At 42.8% G+C, this 22,111-nt stretch overlaps 1 protein-coding gene across 5 annotated transcripts in view; it reads left to right on the top strand.

Annotated features, from left to right (window-relative positions):
- The window catches only part of MUC4 (mucin 4, cell surface associated), a 61,128-nt gene extending 50,577 nt beyond the window's left edge, over positions 1-10,551 (top strand). For all 5 annotated transcript variants that reach the window (XM_045851210.1, XM_045851212.1, XM_045851209.1 and 2 more), the window contains 9 exons: positions 775-915; positions 2,304-2,485; positions 3,670-3,829; positions 4,753-4,932; positions 5,368-5,441; positions 6,552-6,616; positions 6,702-6,940; positions 8,825-8,987; positions 9,955-10,551. In XM_045851210.1, the coding sequence (XP_045707166.1) occupies positions 775-915; positions 2,304-2,485; positions 3,670-3,829; positions 4,753-4,932; positions 5,368-5,441; positions 6,552-6,616; positions 6,702-6,940; positions 8,825-8,987; positions 9,955-10,147 (1,397 nt within the window). In that variant the 3' untranslated portion in view covers positions 10,148-10,551. The remainder of the gene's footprint in view (positions 1-774; positions 916-2,303; positions 2,486-3,669; positions 3,830-4,752; positions 4,933-5,367; positions 5,442-6,551; positions 6,617-6,701; positions 6,941-8,824; positions 8,988-9,954) is intronic.
- The last annotated feature ends 11,560 nt before the right edge of the window (positions 10,552-22,111 follow it).

Genomic DNA, 22,111 nt, shown 5'->3' with positions numbered 1-22,111 from the left:
CACATATGCTGTTCTCTTTGCCTGAAATGCCCTTCCCCCAGGCAGCCACATGCTAGCCCTTCACCTCTTTGAGTCTATATTTAAATGTCACCTTTTTTGGCTAGCCTGTCTAAAATTTCACATTCATCACACTTCCTAGTTCCTTTCCTTGTTTTAATTTTTCCTTAGCATGTATAATTATCAAGCATATTTTCTAATTTTCATAGGTATCTTTTTTATTAGTTGTTCATTGCTGTGACTTCACTAATGAGAACAGTGCCAGCCATATTGTAGGTGCTCAATAAATACTTGTTAAGTGACCGACTGACTTAATGAACAAAAAATGAAATGGAAATAGCAGCGCTCCAAAAACAGACACCATTGAGAAGGTTTAACTTCCCATTTCCTGACAAATGCAATGCCCATTGAGATATTACCCTCACAGTTTTCAGCCCTCTTCCAAAGGTAAAAGTCTGTGATGGTCTGAACAATCCTCTTTTTGGATTCAGTTCATACCAAGCCCAGCATAGTGTTCTGATCTGGAAAGAACTTGAAATGAATCTTGTTTGAGGAGAAGATAAAGGGAAAATAAAGACTTGGCCATGAGGGCAATATGACCCTAACCTGCTCTACATAGGCCTGAGAGCAGATACACAGAATAATTCCTGTTTCTGCAGGTGAGTCACAGTCTTGTGAAAGCTGCACACAGGTGAGAAGTCTAGAGAAAGAGGAAGGAGGCCTCCAAGGCTAAAGAGTATCCTGCCTCAGGCACCAAGCCCCCTCTTTGTGTTCCAGATCAGTACCCGCCCTCTATAGATGGTTCCCAAGAGTTGAGAGCCCACGTGGGGAGCACCGAGTGGATTCACTACAAAAGCAAGTCTAAGGACGTCACATTCACTCTCAGAAACAACAACACTGATGACTTCAAGCTTTTTGGTAAGGATGCTTGACTGGGGCCATAAGAGATGAGTCAGAGTCAAACTTTGGATAATTTTGCATTATTATACCCTGCACAACTTCATGTCAGCTTTCCATTCAAATATCTGGGATCAGCATTTCTTAGGAATGACTCCTATAATTTAAATAGGAGTCATTACCCACCCCCCTGGTGATGGCCAGCTAGCTAGACTGATGCTGGGCATGTACAACTGACTCAAAGATCATTTCATCTCAGTCTAAAAATATGCAATCACCTTTATTCACCTCTTTGTGTAATCACCAGATTATTAGAATAGAGTATAACAACTAACAAATACTAATTTAAGACATTTTCATATCTACCTTTTAAAAGGATATAATGTGGAAGACTTATAGAAATACAAATACCATCAGTTGGACCATTTGTCACTACTTTGATGTTTGTCAACCATGTCTACCTAACTTTGTCTCTCTGTCTGCTTTTCTGTGCTAGGACAAAGCACAGCTTCATCTCCCTTTCTCAGCAATGGTGCGGAGATCCCCATGCCGGCAGCTTGCCTTCTGCTGCCAGCACTAATTACACTGGTGACCATTCTTTACTAAACCAAAGCCCTTAGTTATCTTATTCTGAGCACCTCTCTGCCTCATTTTCTTTCTCTGGGCATAAGAAGAAACTGTTTTGTCTGTACCCTTTTACTCCATGTGGCATCCTCCCAGGGGCTAGACAATAGCATCAGGAGATTTTCTCCTCCACTGGATTCTTCTCCTAGAGAGCGATGGCCTGGAAGTTATTCTTGTCTTTTCCTACTATCAGCTCCTCTTAACTTGCTGTTTTAAGAAGACTTTCCTATTTTCTTGAAAAATATAAGGTAGGTTTGATCAGAAGAGTCCTTATTGATATGTAGCAGTGTTTTTACTGCAGTCTGGTGTCTGAAGGGGTGGCTAGTCAAAGGCCCAGGAAGTGAGAGAAATGGGCGGGACAGCAGGTCAAGGGACGGAGCTGCTGTAAAGGAGAAGCCAGTTTGGCCTGCAGTGTAGCCTGGGGATGTGTCAGGAGGATCCTGACCTTCCTCCTACATCCCCCCTTGCCCTGGATGTCCCATCCTGTGCAGGCTCAGGCAGGTTGCCCTTTGGGAGTTTCTTCAAGAAGCAACAGCTTTCTCTTTTACAGAGTTTCACCCTACTATCAGTTAGTTGGTCTAGTGTTACCTCCATCTTGGAGCATGTCCAGGATCACCCCAAGAAATCAGCCTTGCTCAAGGAAACTCCTGATGAGGTCTGAGAGGTGGCCTGAGAGAGGTGGCAGAAATCTAGCATCAGCTCTCAGGGTGTTAGAAGCCAAGGTGGGTCAGATGGCAGAGAAGAGGCTTCTTCTTCTCTCAACAATCTCATCTTCCCGGGGGCAGAGAATGGAACATTGCTGTGGACACCAAGCTTGCTGAAACCATTCACTCTGGAGATTCTAGCAAGAAGTGCCAGGGACAACTTATCATCTGTACTCCAGCCAAAGACTGTGGTCTGTGCTTGTAAGGAAAAGAAACAGTGCTTATACAACCAGACCAGATGGGTGGGCAATTCCTCCCTGGAGGTGAGTGCTGGGAGGAGGGTGGGAAGGAGGTTTTCCTTTTGAGGGGAAAAGAGGTGGGCATTGAAGGGATGTCATCAGTCCCTCTGTGGTATGTCTGTGTTGGGAGGTGGGTGGAGCTGTGGTAGGTGAGTAGAATAGATACCAATCTCAGGCCACAAGCTTCTTTGTGTGAGAAATAGAACTCTCTTTACTGCTTATAGCTCAGCTGAATTTCTGTCTCCCAGCTCCCATTCTGCCAGGCTGGCAGGAAACTTCCACTTCAGGAATTCTTAGTGGTCCCCAGCTCTATGTTTCTGGAACAAGGACTGAGGAGTGGGGTAGGAAAGTGTGACCCGTGGGCATGAGTCTACACTGATCACAAACTCCATACCCACTCCTCTTCAGACCCAGGCCAGTGCTCTGCAGTTCTGTGCCTTGCTCAGACACGGAAAATCTTTATAAGGTGGCTTCATGTCCCAAAAAGCCATTTTTCTCTGGGGTCTCATCATCATGGTGCTGAGAAGAGAGGTGGGGGGAACCCAGGGGCTGGAAAATTGAAAAAAACATACAAAGTGGGGAAAAAGAGATTGAAGTCAATATATTATTCTAGATATCCCCAAATCTCCAGTTGTGGAAAGGGAAAGTGTTGGAGAGTTGCTTTTCAGGGAGATTTCCAGAGTCATTGAAGTAGAGGGGTCAGAAAGGAGAGACCAGGGAGCTTGAGGAGGTTTCCAGAACCGTACCTTCCCTGTGCCATTGTTCTGGTTACATGTGTTCTGGTTGTGCTGAGCAGTGAGGCTCTGTCTTCCTGGTTTGGGAGTCAACAAGGGAAGAATGAGCAGGTAACTACATCTTACAGGGGATCCAGTTTTCAAGGGATAGTAGAATATTTATTTAGGTATTTAGCCCCCATCTTACTCTAGAAAGGATTTCAGACAAGGAGACATGATATGAGAGGGAAGAGGCTGAGGACCTGGGGTAAAAGGCCTTGGGGGAAAGAACGGCCCAGGGAGGAGAGTGGGCTAGAGGACAGTGTGCCCTTGGGCAGGGGAATGCCAGCCCAAGGTCAAGAAGGTGCTCAGTAGACACTGGCAGAATAAGACAAGCACTTGGGATCCATGGGTTCTCAGACAGGAGGAGTCAGTACTTAAATGCCCTTAATGGTTCAGCCTCCTGGCTACCCAGTGATCAGCAACCCATTTCAGGTGGCCGGTTGCAAGTGTGACAACAACAATTTTGGTCACTACTGTGAACGCTCCAAGGACCTCTGTGATGAGCAGTGCTTCCCGAATGTTAAGTGCATCCCTGGGCAGGGCTGCGAGGCTTGTCCTTCAAACCTAACTGGGGATGGACGTCACTGTGCACGTAAGCTGGGAACAGGGCCCTGGCAGAGAAAGGTTCTGGGGGGAGGTGACAGCTGAAGGGTCTAGGACAGCCAGGAGCAAACCATTTCTCTCCCTTTTCTAGCAAGTATTTAGAATGATCAACATAGACAGGTGTGGTAAGGAGGTAAGGTAGGCATGCTGGGGTGTGAGGCTGAAGGAGAAGAGATTGGGAGAGGCAGGGCAGAGCAGCCCTGAGACATTGATGGGGACAACCTAGGGCAAAAGATTGAAGGTGGCCTAGAGAGGAGAGGAGACTTCTAGCAGAGGCAAGGTACAAGAGGCAAGCTGGGCCCTCAGATTCCTTGGGGTCTTCTGAGTTGCAAGACCAGGAGTCTCTGTACCTTCCCTCCTACCCCCCACAAGTTAGGACACTTGGAGGGATTGTCATAGGCATCTGACAGAAGGGGTGCCTCATTTTTCCTTTGAGTTCTCCTCCAACCGTCTGTTCCTTGATCTCTGAGCCATTGGAATCATGATGAGGGCAATCACAGGAAGGCCTCCACTGAACCCAAGTGAAATCTGAGCACTGGCCAGAGTGGGTAGAACCACAGCCTTATAAAGGCAGAAAAGGAGACAGAAGTGGGGAAAGCCTTCTGAGTCCTTTCCTGATTTACAGAGTCTGATAAACAACCCTCTTCCCTCGGCAGAAGTTGGGAGATACCTGCCTAGTAAAGGAATAGGGGTTTCCAGTATAGAAGTTTTCAGTATAGAACTTGGAAAAGGGAGAAGGATAGTTAGGGGTTCAGAGTGGCCCACAAGCAGAATGTAGATTGTGTAGGCTTTGGGGGGAAGGAAACCAAGCCTTCTCTGGGAGCAGGTTTCCATGGTCAGTGATGGGCAGCAGAGAGGGGGGCTCCCCACTGCTGTCCAGCATGTTGTTGCTGATCTCTGCTCTCTGCGTAGCTCCGCAATACTATGAACTCTGTCAGAATACGTCCTGCCCTGTGAATTACTGCTACAACCAAGGCCACTGCTACATCTCCCAGACTCTGGGCTGCCAGGCCACCTGCACCTGCCCCCCAGCCTTTACAGATGCCCGCTGCTTCCTGGCTGGGAACAATTTCACTCCAACCCTCAAGTCAGGTATCACCAGATGCCTCCACCATCCTTGCCGCCACTCTTGGGGCTACTCTTGGGGGCCAGGGAAGAGTTCCTCAAACTCACAGGAGAGAACTCCAAGTTTTATTTGGGTGATGGTATGTTGTGTGGGCCATGGGAGCGGGTGGAGGGAGCTGTCCCAGCATGAACTACAGGCCTGAGTGATCTTATGAGAAAAGACTTTTTTCTTATGATAAAAAGACATATGGCTCAGTGAGAAGAGAGTCAGGGAAGCCCTGATCATAGTCCAGTGAGCTCTCAGGTGCAGATCAGCAGACTCAGCCACTTCTGATTCCTCTCGTGACCTATCAGACCTATTACTGTAGAATAGGACTGTCTCCCTGGTCTGGCCCAACGGTCTTTTTGGTAAGCCTGGGTAAACCCATGAGGTGATCATGAATCTGTTTCTCTCATCTCCAGAGCTTCCATTAAGAACCATCCAGATCTTTCTCAGTGAAGAAGAAAATGCCTCTGCAGAAGAGGTCAACACCTCGGTCAGTACCGCAGATGGCTCTGAGTGGGAAGGAGGAACCTGCTGCCCAGCAGGTTCTGGGCATGGTCTTAGCTATCACTTGTGCATTCTGTGGTTTTATCATCCACCTAGATTCAACTACCAGGGGAGATGGGACCTCCTGCCTCAGGAAAGGCCAGGGTGAGGAAGGCAGGAAGTCTCAGGACAGAGACCTCTGAGGGGGCTGGAATGGCTAACTTGAGATGAGCAGAATCTAGGGTAGCCGAGTCACCCCAGCCTCTCTGTCTGAGAGTCCCTTGAGAGCTGCATTTGGGTGTTATATGGAAAAAACACAAGAAGGACTTTCACCTCCAGGAAGCCTTCTCTGACTCCCCAAAGAGAACTGGGGGCTCCTTCTTCCTGACTCCCATCCCCTGATCATTCCTCAGTCATGGGCAAAGTAGCACAGTGGTTGAGTTACTAAGGTTCTAGAATTGTGCATACCTGGGTTTTAAACCCAGGCTCTACCACCCATTAGACAAGGTACAATAATTAGACAAATTATTTGATGTCTCATCTATAAAAATAGAAATAATAATCATACCTGTATCGATGGGTTGTGTCAAGGTTTAAATGGTAATGTATGTAAAGTATTAAGCATGGTGCCTGAAACACAAGTGTTCAAAAAAAAAATAGAATAATTACTACTACTACTACTACTCAGCACTCTACAGTCTGGTAAAATCTGTGGACATTTGTTTACTGCACCACACTATGGATCTTTGAATATGGACCCTCCCCTAGGTCTGGACATAATCTGTTTAGTATACATGTGGGGAGAGAATGAGTGAGTGAGTCAGGGGTCAAAGGCAAGGTGGAGGCCATTCATTTTAGGTTATCCCCTTGTAATAGGAGACTGGGGTGGGAGGAGGTTTGTAAAGTCCTTCACTTACCAACAAACCTTTATTTAGCAGGAACCCATGCCAGTGACAGGGCTAGGCTGGGGCATTAGGATGCAGAAATAGATGAGATGGGGTTGTGGGTCTCAAAGATGGAAACAGCCAGGGATGAGGAAATGCATTACAGTGGGAGAGGTCTCCTCTCTGAACTCAGCCTCACCACCACCCCCATTATCCCCAACCATCTGCCTCAGGTGGCCTATAGACTGGAGAACCTGGATGTACGGGCCTTTGTACTGAACAGTGAAGTGGAAAAAATGTAAGTGGAATAGTTCCCGTTGGGTCCCTGAATCCTCCATCTTATTCCTCATTTCTTAGCTACTCACTCTGCCTCTCCCACACAGTGGTCGTCCAGTAACACTGACCTCAGGAAAATCCCTTCAACAATGGAGGGTTGTATCGAAGTTCCAGTACCGCCTTTGGGGTCCTGTCATCGACTTCCTCAACACCCGGCTGCTGGATGCAGTGGTGGAGGCATTTTTACTACAGGCCCCGAGAGGGCGTTGGAAGAGAAGTGAGGGGCCCAGGAACAACGTGGTCTTCAACACCATCTCCAGAAGAGATGTGCACAGTTTGAGGGCCTGTGAGTCACTACTATCTTGGGGACAGTCACAGGGATAATTGAGGGAGGAGGTAACTGGAGGGAGGTTGTCACAGATATTCAGCCTACACAAACCCATGGTTAAAAAAAAGTATTCTACTTGCAAGAAGCAAGGGAATTTAGTTTTTTGTTTGTAGTTTTTGAGAAATTGTAAACATTTTACCTTCCAGCTGTCTAGATTTAAGAGCAAAAGCAAAAAACACTACTTCATGAATACTCATATGCGTAGTTTTCCAGAGCAATTACCCCAACTGCTGCTTTCCTAACCTCTGCTGCTAATGGTTTACTTTCCCTTAATAAAATTATTAGTGATTTTTCAGCATTTAAAAAAAGATTTTATTTATTTATTTTTAGAGAGAGGAAAGGGAGGAAGAAAGAAACATCAGTGTGTGGTTGCCTTTCATGCACCCCGTACTGAGGACCTGGCCAGGGACCCAGGCATGTGCCCTGACTGGGAATCAAGCTGGCAACCCTTTGGTTCACAGGCCAGTGCTCCATCCACTGAGCTACACCAGTCATGGATGTTAGTGGTTTTGTTAAAGTACCACTGTACTTTATATACATAAACAAAGACATTCTTTGCCTTGGACCTCCAGCTGGAGGACATTAAGCTGAAGGCTGGGGACCCAGCCCAAGGGCAGAGATACCCCCTCCCTGAAAGGGTGTGTGATCCTTTGCAAAAGCCATACCAAGTCCTGCCCTCAGGTCTCCCATCAAGAAAATGAGATGGGATTTCTGAGGTCCCTTTCAGCCCTGACAGCCCTTTACTGTCCCTGAACAGGGATGAAATAAGTTGACAGCCTTGTCAGAGAAGGAAAAGAATAGCCCAACCTATTTTGGACTGAGACAGAGAACAGGACAGTGACCATGCCAAATCCAACAGAAGCCCTTGTATTACTCAGGTCCAGGACCAAGCAAGAGGTTCTTTTAGAATGTAGGTTAAGCCTCATCCACACATATTCATACTCAAATTACTATGAGTATGTGTGGTAGGGAAGTAGGGTTGGGGGTAAGGGAACAACTACCTCCAGACAAGATTACACCTTTTGTTCAAGAAAACAAACAAAACCCCATGGTGGTTATTACACAAGTACTATATGTTTATTTTATAAACTTTAGGAAATAAAAATTAACAAAAAGAAGAGAAAAAAATCACCAGTATTTCCAGTCCCCAGAGACAAATACATTTTGCACATATCCTTCTGATGTTTCTTTTATGCACAGGCATCTTCACACATATCAAATTTTTTTACAGTAAAGGGTTCAAATTACACCAAAATTTTCACAACCTTATCAAACAATTGTGAACACATTATATTGAATGTTGTGTGCATATTCCCATTTAAAATATTTTTATAATATATTTTAATATGGGGTGATATAATATATTTTAAATAGAATATTATACTAATTGTGACTGTTAATTTAGTACCTACTGTGTCATGTACTATACTGAATACTCTAATATATTATCTGATTTAAACTTTCGCAGCAAGGTAGGTGCTATTAACTTTTTTTTTAAGATAAGGAAACTAAGACTGAAAGAATTAAGAAATTTCACACAACTAGTTAGTAGAAGAGGTTGAATTTCTACTCAGGCCTGGCTGACGCCAAAGCATATGCTCTTAACCAATGCATTTCCTGTACTGGTGCTTAGTGGTTGCATAATATTCCTTATTTAACAAAACTTGTTAAACATTGTTACTATTTAAACCATGCTGCTCTGGACATCCATGAACGTAAGTATTTGTGCACTCTTCCAATTATTTCTAAGGATAAATGGCTAAAATGGAATTCTTGGTTGACAAGGTATAGATTTGGTGTTAACCAATTGCTTTCCGTATTCATCTGTGTCCTACCTAACAGGGAACGTGAGCATACTGCGGACTTACTTAAAGTGCAGTGGCTACAAGGGCTACAAACTGGTCTACAGCCTGCAGGGCGGCTTCACCTGCATGTCCCCCTGCAGCGAGGGCTACTGTGAGCACGGAGGCCAGTGCCAACACCTGCCGGATGGGCCCCACTGCAGGTGAGTGGTGCATGAGGCAGAGGGCAGTGCAGGGGAATCCAAGCTGAGCAAAGACACTGCAAGGGGTCCAGAGAAGTCATGGCACCTGAAAATTATGATGGTTCCCTTTGTAACTGAGAGAATGGGGATGTAAGAGAATAGGGGACAATGGAAGAAAAGGTGTGAACGCCTACTCTGCGTGGAGAATAAAGGTGCTATATTACCTCTGAAACTCAAATTGGCTACTAGGTAAGTATTATGACTTTTAAAGATGAGAAAACTGCAGTTCAGAGATGAGGGCCCTGCCAAGGTACCCAGTAAAGTTAAGTAGCAGGATATGTGTTCCAAAGTCAAATTCTTCCACCTGGTTTTCCTTCTTGGGTGGACATCCTGCTGTCTTCTTGTGGAAAAAAGGAACCCTTTATCTTGTGCCCCTTCTTCAGAGCACCAGGCATCGGAGGCCCTCTCAGACTGGTGCCTTAAGCCCTGTTGCTCCATCAACAGTCTGAGGGGCTCCAGGTGAGGAAAATGCACTAAGTCTGTAGGCCTGGTAAGGAGAAGGGCAGCGCCACCTGGGCGCTCTTGTCACAGCAGCGCCCTCTGCCTACCCTCACTCCACTGCAGCAGCGGACCAGCTTGCCCTCTCTCAAGGAGGCGGGGGATAGAGCTGGGGCATGAGGTAGAGGGTGGAGCGCAGAGCCAAGCTCTCCCCGGGCGAGAGGGGTTTGTGACTGCGCGCGCCCATCTGTGGCCAGCCCCTCACTTCCCCCTGCTTGACTGACGCTGACCCCGAGTGAATGGGCACCGCATCTGCTTTGTTTGCACGGTGGCCGCTCTTCAGCCCCATCTCAGGGCTAACCCGGCCTCCATCCGTAAAGGGGAGCCCAACCTCAGGAATTGAAAACCTCAGGCCCCGCCGCAGGAGAGGGTGGCAAAGCTGAGCGCCGCCCTCCCCACCACTGACCGTGTCCCCTCTCTCTGTCCCCAGCTGTGTGCCCTTCTCCATCTACATGCCCTGGGGCAAGCACTGTGAGCACCTGAGCATGAAACTCGGCGCCTTCTTCGGGATTCTCTTTGGGGCCCTGGGTGCCCTCTTACTACTTGGGGTCATAGCATTTGTGGTCCTGCACTTCTGGCGCTCCAGGGCCCAGTACTCCTACCCCCTGGACTCAGAAAGCTGAAGCCTCGCCCCCCAGGGGGATAACTGTGCCTTCAGATACCTCAAGACCCTCCCCAGCCTCACCTGCATACTTCCAGGCGCCTTTCCTTTGGACAGATTGGAAAAAGGAAGATGACTGAAGGTCATTAAGGATTCTTCAAGGAGAATGAATAATGGGAATGAATAATGATAAAGAGGAGCACATTTATCAGTAGACACAGAGGTGAACTGGAAGAGACTGTAAAGATCTACATAAACCAATGGATTCTCACAAGGAGAACACTGATACACACACACACACACACACAAGAGTGGGGTGATGGCTCCAACTTAAAAACCAAAATGCATTTGCACATAAAACTCTCCAGTTTACATCTAAGTAAAGTCTATTTAAATAAAATCTCTCTGACTTACTGTGTTTGCAGAGCCTTGGGTTCCATTTGTTGTTTTCCTCCATTGGCTAACAGGCCAGGCACAGGGGGTGGAGGAGCAGAGGTGGGTTAGACCCAGTCCTGCTTCAGCCCTCGGTACTCCACATTCCTCCAGCCCAGACTTGGATCCTTGCTTCTCCCTCCACATCACTTTCTTCCCCTCACCCTGACACAAGCCAAAGCCTGGCCCTCTGAAAGACCGTAGCGATACCTCCCATACTTTGTCCTTTCCTGGACTCTAGGCAGAGTCTTCTGAGCTTCTCCACCCCACAGTCACTCTGCCTGCTTGTTCCCAGCAACCAGATCTGTTTCCACCTTATCCTCCTCTCTTTGAGGACAGAACTTTACACCTCCCTTACGTAACAACTCCAACAACTGGTCCGCAACTCCTGTGTCTCTCGAACCTCAGTTCCAACTCTATGCAGAAACTGGGTAACTGCCTCTTGGTCCTAAACACCAAATCCCTGGAGAGATAATCTGATTGGTCCAAATTATGTCAATTGTCCATCTCTGGTCCAATCTAGTGTGGCCCTAGGGTAGGACAGGAGGTCACATGTTACAAACCTGGTGCTCAGGTTCACTCTTGTAGATGAGTGAGTAGTGGCTTGGGAGGAAGTTCCCACAGAAATTTGGTCTTTGATCTGAGCAGTGCTCCAAACTATCTGCTTTAGATAGAGAGTGGCTTCTCCCAGCAGGTCCCTCTCATGTGTACAAAGCTGTAGCTTTAACTTCAAATGCCCCAAAATGTAATCATGTCTCCATATAAAACCACATTCATTTAACCCCAGTATTCATTTATCAATTAAGCACAGAGCCCAAATGGGCTCACTGTGAAGCCTACCAAACATTTCAGGAAGAAATTCTACCAATTCTCTATAATCTCTTTCAGAAGATTGAAGCAGAAGGAATATTTCTTAACTCATTTTATAAGGCTAGCATTATTCCAGTACCAAAGCCATCATACCTAATAAGACATTAATACCTGATAAGATATCATAAGAAAAGACTTCTGGCCAAGACGGAGGTGTAGGTAGACACACTGTGCCCCCTCACATAACCAAAAGGAGGACAAAACTAATTAAAAAAAAACACCCAGAACTAACAGAAAATCAAACTGTGTGAAAGTCCAATAACCAAGGAGTTAAAGAAGCATTTATCCAGACCAGTAGGAGGGCAGAGACCAGTAGCCAGGTGGAAAGGACTTACTGCTGGGCGGTGGCTTTTGGACTGGGTGGTCCCACATTCAAATGCAGATAAACCAGGAGTAACAACTGGGGAGTGAGATAGTCTGTGCAACCAGTATTTCCAGTATGGGGAAATAAAGCCTCAGAGCTTCTGACTGAAAACACCTGTGGGGGTTGAGGTGGCACTGGGAGAAACTCCCAGCCTCACAGGAGCATTTGTTGGAGAGACCCACAAGGTCCTAGAATGTACACAAGCCCACCCACACAGGAATCAGCACCAGAAGGGCCCAATTTGATTGTGGTTAGCGAGGGAAGTGACTGAAAACTGGCAGAGAGCAGAGCAAGTTATGGTGTTCCCTCTCGGACCCCTCCCCCACATACAGTGTCACAACACAGCCATGTGGGTTGCTCTGCCCTGGTGAATACCTAAGTCTCCACCCTTTACTACATAACAGGTGCACTAGGACAAAAAAAATGACCCAAATGAAAGGACAGATCAAAGCTCCAGAAAAATACAACTAAGCAACGAAGAAATAGCCAACCTATCAGATGCACAGTTCAAAACACTGGTAATCAGGATGCTCACAGAATTGGATGAATATGGTCACAAAATACAGGAAAAAATTAAGGCTATGAAAAGTGAAATAAAGGAAAGTGTATAGGGAACCAACAATGACAGGAAGGAAACCAGGACTCAAATCAATGATTTGGACCAGAAGAAAGAAATAAACATTCAACCTGAATAGAATAAAGAAACAAGAATTCAAAAAAAATGAGGAGAGGCCTCAAATAAGGACCTCCAGGACATCTTTAAATGTTCCAACATCCAAGTCATAGAGGTGCCAGAAGGAGAAGAGGAAGAGCAATAAGTAGAAAAGGTATTTGAACAAATAATGAAGGAGAACTTCCCCAATCTGGCAAAGGAAATAGACTTCCAGGAAGTTCAGGAAGCTCAGAGAGTCCCAGAGAACTTGGACCCAAGGAAGCACACACCAAGGCACATCATAATTACATTACCCAAGAATAAAGATAAGGAGAGAATCTTAAAAGCAGCAAGAGAGAAGGAGATAGTTACCGACAAAGGAGTTCCCATAAGACTATCAGGTGATTTCTCAAAAGAAACCTTGCAGGCAAGAAGGGGCTGGAAAGAAGTATTTAAAGTCATGAAAGGCAAGGACCTACATTCAAGATTACTCTATCCAGCAAAGCTATCATTTAGAATGTAAGGGCAGATAAAGTACTTCCCAGATGAGGTCAAGTTAAAGGAGTTCATCATCACCAAGCTCCTATTATATGAAATGTTAAAGGGACTTATCTAAGAAAAAGAAGATAAAAACTATGAACAGTAAAATGACAAGAAACTCACAGCTATTAACAACTGAACCTAAAAACAAGCTAAGCAAACAAGTAGAACAGAAACAGGATCACAGAAATGGAGATCCCATGGAGGGATATCAGCAGAGGAGTGAAAGGGGGAGAGAAGGGGAAAGGTACAGAGAATAAGTAGCATAAATGGTAGGTACAAAATAGACAGGGGGAGGTTAAGAATAGTATAGGAAATGGAGAAGCCAAAGAACTTATATGTATGACCCATGGACATGAACTAAGGTGGAGGAATGCAGGTGGGAGGGGTGTGCAGGGCAGAGAGGAATAAAGGGGAGAAATAGGACAACTGTAATAGCATAATAAATAAAATATATTTTAAATGAAGGCATCATAAGAAAAGAAAACTATGCACCAATAGCTCTCATGAATATAGATGCAAAAACTCCTCTACAAAATATTACCAAATCAACTCTAACAATGAATAGAAAGAATTACACACCACAACCAAACAGTATTTATCCTAGGTATGCAAGCCTGCCTGGTTCAACACACAAAAAAAAACAATTAATGTAATCTGTCACATCAAATGACTAAAGAAGAAAATCATATGATCACATCAACAAGTACAAGAAAAGGCATTTAACAAAATCAAATGTCAATTTATGATCAAAACTCTCAGCAAACTAGGAATAGAAGGGATCTTCCTCAGGCTGATAAAAATAAATATGGATGGTGTTATACGGGTTCAAGACTCATGGGGTGAGCAGGCTATAAGTTATATAAATGTCTAATTATTATGTTGTACACCTGAAACTAATATATTGTATGTCAACTGTAATTGAAACATTAAATTTAAATCTACAAAAAACCTAAAGCTATTATCATACTTAATAGTGAGAAACTCAGAACTTTTCAGTTAAGATTAGGAACAAAGCAAGGATGTCCCTTTCCAACCTAGTATGCTGTTGAAAAGCAAAATCTGAATTGCTTTTCAACATCATACTGGGAGTCCTAATTAAGTCACATACCAAAAGGAGGGGGGATAAAAGATATACAGATTGGGGAGGAAAAAAAATGTCATTGTTCACAGATGACATGATCATCGATGCAGAAAATCTGAAACTAATAGTGATTTTGGCAAGGTTGTAGGATACAAGGTTAATGTATGGAAGTCAATTGCTCTCTTATGTAACAGCAATGAATAAATGGAATTTGAAATTACACATTACCACTTACATTAGCAAATCCCAGACTGAAATACTTAGGAATAAATCTAACAAAATATTTATATCTATATAAAGAAAAACTACAAAACTGGTGAAAGATGTCAAAGAACTAAATAAATGGAGATATATTCTATGTTCATGGATAGAAAGACTCAATATTGTTCAATATTGTTTAGATGTTAGTTCTTCCCAACCTGATTTACAGATTCAGTGCAATCCCAATCAAAATCTCAGCAAGACTTTTCATAGATATTGACATACTGGTTCTAAAATTTATTTGGAGTGTGAAAAGATCCAGAATAACCAATTCAATATTGAAGAAGAACAAAGTTAGAGGACTGATGCTACTCAATATCAAGGCTTACTCTAAATATTTTATAAGCTGCAGTAATCAAGACAATGTGGTATTGGCAAAAATATATATATACACAAATAGATCAATGGAACAGACTAGAAAGCCCCAAATTAGACCCACATAGATGTAATGAACTGATCTTTGATGAAGGAGCAAAGGCAACACAATGAACAAAGGTAGGCTTTTCAACAAATGGTATCAGAATAACTGAACATCTTCATGCAAGAAAATGAATCTGGGCACAGATCTTACAGTTTTTATAAAAATTAACTCAAAATGGATCATAGAACAAAGTATAAAACACAAAACACAGGTTATAGACCTAAATTTAAAACTCCTAAAAGATAACATAGGAGAAAATGTAGATGACCTTGGGAATGGTGATGACTTTTCAGATACAACAATAAAGATATGATCCATGAAAGAAAAAACTGATAAGCTGGACTTCATTAAAATTAAAAGCTTCTGCTTTGTGACAGACAATGTCAGGAGAATGAGAAAACAAGGCACAAAAAACACAGCTGATAAAGGACCTATTAGAATGCTCAAAATATACAAAGGACACTTAAAACTAAACAGTAAGAAAATGAACAATCTGATTAAAAAATAGGCAGAAGACCTGAACATAGATCTCATCAAATAAGATATAACACGGCAAATAAGGATATGAAAAGATGTTCAACATCACATGTCATTAGGAAGTTGCAAATTAAAACAACAAGATACCAATACATACCTGTTAGAATACTCAAAATCCAGAACACTGGCAACACCAAATGCTGGTAAGGACATGGAACAAAAGGAATTCTCATTTGTTGTTGGTGGGAATGCAAAATGGTGCAGCCACTTTGGAAGACATTTTGACATATAGGAGACTGTTCTGTGTGGTGTGGGCCCAGCTCCCACTTAGAGATACACAGGACCTATGCCCACGGATAGGTTCTCCCGTGGGGAATCAGGCCTGCGTTGTACCTAGACTGCTATGAGACTTGCTTTTGCTAAAACTCTCTCACCCCCTGAATTGAGGCAGCAAACATTTACTGCAAAGTAACTTCCTAAAATCCATGCTAAACCTTCCAAGGATGAATGTGATCAGTTCAACCACTTTTCCCTTTGCATTTGTAAATACCCTTCTTCTGCGATGCAATTAGTGGCATCGTCTCCTTTGTTTTCTGTAAAAGGTAACCACCTAAAGCAAACCTGTGCATAGTAAATAAGAACCATCATGTAATGTGCCCAGAAAAGAAATAAAGGCGAGTCAAGGCAAGGGCCAAGGCTTTTTCTCCCCTTGAGAGAAAAGCCATGCTGTCCCTTTTCCTCCACAGGACTCGGTAGTCTGTGTGAATTTCTTGTGCCTGATCCACAATGTGGTGGACCCCATGAGCCGGGGTCCATATCAAAACATACTTCTACCACATGATCTAGCAATCACACTATTTCATATTTACCCAAAGAAGTAAAAAATTTATGTCCACACCAAAACCTGTTACATGTAGCTTGATTCATAATTGTAAAAATTTGGAAGTAACCAAAATGTCTTTCAGTAGATAAATAGATAAACTATGGTACATCTAGACAATGGAATATTATTCAGTACTAAAAAGATATGATCTTTGATTCAAGCCAAGAAAAGACATGAAGGAAACTTAAATACATATTATTACATGAAAGAAGCCAATCTAAAAAGGCTACATACCTACGATTCCAAGTATGGCATTCTGGAAAAGGCAAAACTATGGAGACAGTAAAAAGATCCGTGGTTACCAGGGATTAAGGAGCAGGAAAAGATGAACAGGAAGAGCACAGAGGATTTTTAGAGCAGTAAAAGTACTGATACTACAGTTGTGGATGCATGCCATACATTTCTTCAAACCCATACACTGTACAACACCAAGAGTGAACCCTAATGTGAACTATGGACTTTGGGTGATTATGATGTGCTCATGTAGGGGACAAATGCACTCTGGTGGGGACTGTTGGTTAGGGAGGCTGTAAACATGGGGGCAAAGGAAACATATGGGAATTCTTTGTACTTTCGGCTTAGTTTTGCTGTGGACATAAAATTACTGTAAAAAGCTTATTATTTTAAAAGTATAAAAATTTTAAGTAAAAAGAATGAAGCACATATAGCACTGGAAAAGATGGGGTGGGGAGGTGGAGCACATTGTGCAGCATTTAGAAAGAGAGAGATGTAAAACAAGGAGGGAGGGACGAGGCAAGCATGGTGGACTGATGAGACTGTTCAGGCCCTGACCACTGCAATCCTAAATTACGTGATTAGGACTTCATAATGTGACTCGAGAGCAGAGAGGGAAAGGCTCTATTTTAGCATAAGGTCCAAACTGTTACATCTCATCCTAAACCCAGGCAGGACTCTTGGCAAAGGATTGACCCATGAGATACAAGACATGATTGTTATAGTTATTTTGCGTCATCAAACCTGGGAAAGGAGGACCTGAAATTACCAAAGCAAAGTGGCAAGTAGGGAACAAAGCCCCTACTTGCTCCCTACCAAAGTCCTTCCTCCCCTCATCTGTCTTCATACACTGTTTCTTCTCCTCCCACTGAGCAATGCAGAGGGAGCAAGAAGGCAGAATGTGTGGCAGGCAACCGGGCCGGAGGCACTGGAGATGTCCAAATCCTGACAGGAAGTTGGGGTTCACTGTAGCAGAAGGAAACCCACAGATCAGAAAAAGATAGGAGGCCTACCTTTACCCTGGTGGAAAAGGACACTTAAAGGAGGGTTGTCAAGTTTAGGAAATAAAAATACTGTAAACCCAGTTAAATCTGAATTTCAGATAAATCATAAATAAGTGTAGGGATGGAGTATCTGAGAAATCCACATACTTTAAAAAGTATTCATTGTTTATCTGAAACTGTGATTCAATTGGTGTCCTGTGTTTAATCTGGTAACCTGGTCAAGACAGCTGAGTCACTGAGCACAGAGAGAAAGGGTGCCATGAGAAAGGAAGAAGGCACCTGTGGGGGACACTCTCCTCTGGCTAGGAAGGAAAGGCTTCTTTGTAAATGGTGCAGTTAGATCAAGGACACAGTGGTAAATTTTCCTCAGCCCACTCCCTGACTCTCTGTGGTTTGGATCCTACCACTTATGCACCTGGATTGAAGAACTGATGGGCACTTCTTCAGGGCTCCAGACACATAGTTGCTTGGCAGAGAAGAGAAGCAGACCACCCACCCTCACCCCCAGTTGGTGGCGGGCAGCTGAGACACCCTCAGTGGGCCCCGGGAGAGCTGTCTGGGAGATGCTTTGCCAGAGACACAGATTCCCTTGCCCATACATTTCTGTTCTGAGAGGAACCTTTCAGAAACTGCCTGTGAGCCAGAGGCAAGCAGCTTTTAATGATCAGGATGACCAGTAATAGATAACTGGCATAATATACCAATACAAGTATTTATTATAACAAAAAATTATGCCCACTCATATGAATTTGAGGCACACCCACAGGATTATTTACCATTCACTGCTTTCTACTATCTGGTGGCCAGTACACTTCACAAGGGATGAAGGAAAACCAGCCTCGGGCAGAAGCTTCAGTTGAAGTCTCTTGTCAGAAAAGTTCCACCTCTCATTGTCCTCATGGCCTTGTGTTTTTCCCTCTGAGATTGTGCTGAGTCACAGGTGACCTTAGGCAGGCTATCTTGTTTAGGTCCACATCCACCTTTGTCCTTATAAAATATGTGGCATTTTCACCTCATATACATACACCTTTGAATCTTAAATAACGAGAATTTTCTCCAGGCACTTTTGGTTCTTGTTGGTTTATAACATTACTTCCTCTAATTTTAGTCATCTCCAGTAATTCATTCTCTCTCTCTCTCTCTCTCTCACACACACACACATTTATACTTTTTGATTCCCAAATGCTTCTAATTAGTGTATCCCATATTTTACAAACTTTTTGGCTTTCAACAATAGTAATCAGCATTGTATGTACCTGTATGTCCTTAAATGTATGTAATTAAGATTAAATTATCCACTTTATTAGGTATCACTGAATTGAATCAGTGCAAAGCAAGAAAAGAAAAAAATTTTAAGAATTAGATTTACATAACAGCAGCATTATAGTCATTTATGCAAACTGCTCTCTATTTATGCCTATAGTGCAGCTTAATAATAATTACATCATAAAATTTATATTTTGTTTGACTTCAACATTGAATGCCATTTTCTTCTTTTTCTTTTTTTTTAAGACTTTAAAAAAATCTCACCCAAGGACATGACTATTGATTTTAGAGAGAGAGGAAGAGACGGAGAAAAACATTGATATGAGAGAGAGACATTGATAGGTTGCTTCTTGCATGCACCCTGACCAGGGACCGAGCCCATAACCAGGCACATAACCTGACAGGGAATCAAACCCATGATGTTTTGGTTTATGCGGCAATGCTCCAACCAACTGAGCCACATCAGCCAGCGCTGAATGTCATTTCCTTAACTTTCAGAATCCAGGGCCCATATTTCATGGCTGTCTGCTCACTGGCCCATCATCTCAGTCATTCAGCAAACATTTGAGTGACCTCCATGAACAGGGCTCTGTGGCTACAGAGATGAATACTAGGTAGCTCTGGTCCTGAAGTGCATATGACTGAACAAACTTGTAAATAAATAAATCATGGCATAGCATGTTAAGTGTTATAACAGAAACCTAAATAGACTTTAGGGAATTTGGGGAAAGCCTACACAAGGAAACGTTAAATGAACTGAGCTTAAAAGCATGACCAGGAGTTTTCTAGATGAAGGGACCAGAGGGAGGGAAAACATTCCAAGGATAGGAATCATGATGTGAAAACACGTTTGACCAAAGAAAGTATGACTAGGAAGTAGTGAAAAGTTCCCTGTAGGAGGAACATAGGATGCAGGAGATGGAGATGAAGCCATAGGACACAGAGCTGAGAAAGTTGGCTAAGGCTGTATTACATAGACCCTTTTATTTAAAGTTGGCAGGGCGGGGTGGGGGGCGCGGGCGTGCAGTTAACCCTGAAGGTAAGAATAGGACTAGCTTTGATTTTAGAAAGGAAAGCTCTGGATGCAGTGTGAAGAGTATCTTGAAATTTAAAACAAGTGGTTTCATCTTAAGAAAATAAAAGAGAACAGAATATGTCATGAATTTCTTTCCATGTAAATAAATATACATCTCAACAACACTTCTATAGATTGTGTAAAATAACTCTATCATTAACCGAATGGCTACACTGGGATATCTTACTTTTGTTTTGTTTTGTTTTGTTTTTCTTTTATTGGCTGTTATAAATAGTTCTGTAATTGAACATTAAAAAATTAATTTATTTTCCAATTCCAATTGTCATACATTAGTTTCAGGTGTACAACATAGTGACTAGACATTTATATACCTTATGAAGTGACCACCCCAATAAGTGTAGTACCAATCTGAAACCATACATATTTAATGAACATATTTATTTATCAGTCTTTGCACAAATTCCTAATTATTCCCTTAAGATGAACTCCTAGGAATAAAATCTGAGTTAAAGGGTTGCACATTTTTAAGACTTTGGGTAGTCAAATTGTTCTCTATAAAGGTTGTACCAATTTTATTCAAACCTATTAAATAAAAGGTTGTTTTATTTAAACAAAGGTTTAAGAGTGCCCTTTTTCTCATACCTTCATTAGTAGAAATGTTGTAATTTTTATAAATTTTTACTTATTGACAAACAACAAGAATATCTTATTGTATTAATTTACCTTTTTCCTGATGAAGTCAAAGTTTCTTTTTTGTGGAAAAAAGGCACTTATAGTTCTTCTTTTTGAATTGTCTGTCTTTGCCATTTGTTCACTTTTCTATGGTATGTTTGCCTTTTATTGCTTTGTAAGAACTCTTTGTATATTAAGGGTATTTTGGTTTTGCCATGTATGATATAAATAAGTTCTTTCAGATTGTTATTTCTATACATCTCTAACCTCCTCTACTAACTTTAATTCCTGTGGCTTAAGACACCTTTGAGTCCTCCATGGCACATAACATAATGTTTCTTCTATTGATGGTGCTCAACAAGTATGCTGGGATGAATGTTTTAATTAATTTTGTCCAACCTACTTTATAAAACTCATTATTCCCCCATTCTGCAAGAGGAAGAGAGTCAATCAAATATGTATACTCCCCTTATTCAGAGCAATATTCAAGTTGCCTTTTTTCCTTCATTCATTTAACAAATATTTACTGAGCACTTTTTATGTGTCAGGCACTGTCCTAGACACTAGAGATACAGCAGTGAGCAAACTCTTTCATTCTAGTTGAGGGAGACAGATAATAATAAGGCAAATAAATAAAATATGCATTATGTCATGTTGTGACCAGTGTTACAAAGAAAATTGAAGCAGAAGAGGGTGACCAGGTAGACTCGCCAAGGAGATCAAGGAGGTGGAGCAGTTAGCTGAGTGGGTATCAGAAGGTAAAGCATTCTAAGCAGACTGAGCAATGCATGCAAAGGTCCCAAGGCAGGACCATGCTCCCAAGGTCTCATGCATTCAAGGAACAGCAAGGAAGTCAGTGTGACTGGAGTGCAGTCTGCAGGTTAAGGAGGCTGGCAAGGGCGTGCATATTGTGTATAGCTTCAGGAGCCAACCAACAGCTGACCTTTGACACAGTCAGGTTGGATGAGACTCATGTGCACAGCAGAGGTGACTATGGCTGGATCTCCTATCTATCTCCTCCTATGTGCCTGTCCCTGCTAGCAATAGGTAGTGAGAATTCTAGATACCTGTGTGTTATAACAAAAAATCTGCACGATGCCTCTGATTCTGCGCTAAATGATTTGCTGACCACAGAATAGAGATCCCTAGCAACCCTAATGCTGCCTGCTTCCCCCACCTGGGAAGTTAAGGACAAAATTAAACTATGGGCAGACCAACTGCCGGAACACTGAAGGAAACTGTTGCTAGGAATGTTTCTTAAGGAGTCACCACTCAAAAGCTTAAGATTTATTAGAGCCACTACCCCTCCCATACTCTGGACAGGAGAGTAAAGAGCAAGGAGTTCTAGTTGAAAATAATAATCTCAATACATGGAAATGAACACAAAACACGCCCCGCCCCAAGATGTATAAATCAAAAAACCTAGGCAAAAAACCAGTAACCTAACTGAGACAAATTTAATCTCAACGGACAATAGTTGATTTCTATATACCTATAAATCACCCCTTGTACCCTTTTAATTTAGACCAATCCCTAGAATCTTAATAGATACCTAGTTACTAATTGGCACCTGAAAGTTTGTGCCCGTATAGCTTCGTTGGCTATCTGATTGATGACCCTCTTGGTCAAAATAACCTTTGTTTGATATGGTTGATCTGTGGGACCTCCTGTACTTTTCAGTTATTTCTTTGTTTAACATGATGGATCTGTAAAACCTTCTGGGTTTTTCGAAATTATTTCTATGGTAACCATTTCTGTTTTGATAATCACACTATGCATTGAATGTTGTA

This window comes from Phyllostomus hastatus, unplaced genomic scaffold (assembly GCF_019186645.2).
Source record: "Phyllostomus hastatus isolate PE091 unplaced genomic scaffold, TTU_PhHast_1.1 phas_contig_86, whole genome shotgun sequence".
Lineage (NCBI taxonomy): Eukaryota > Metazoa > Chordata > Mammalia > Chiroptera > Phyllostomidae > Phyllostomus > Phyllostomus hastatus.
Note: the sequence above shows the minus strand (reverse complement) of the source record. Positions and strands in the feature narration are given on the sequence as shown.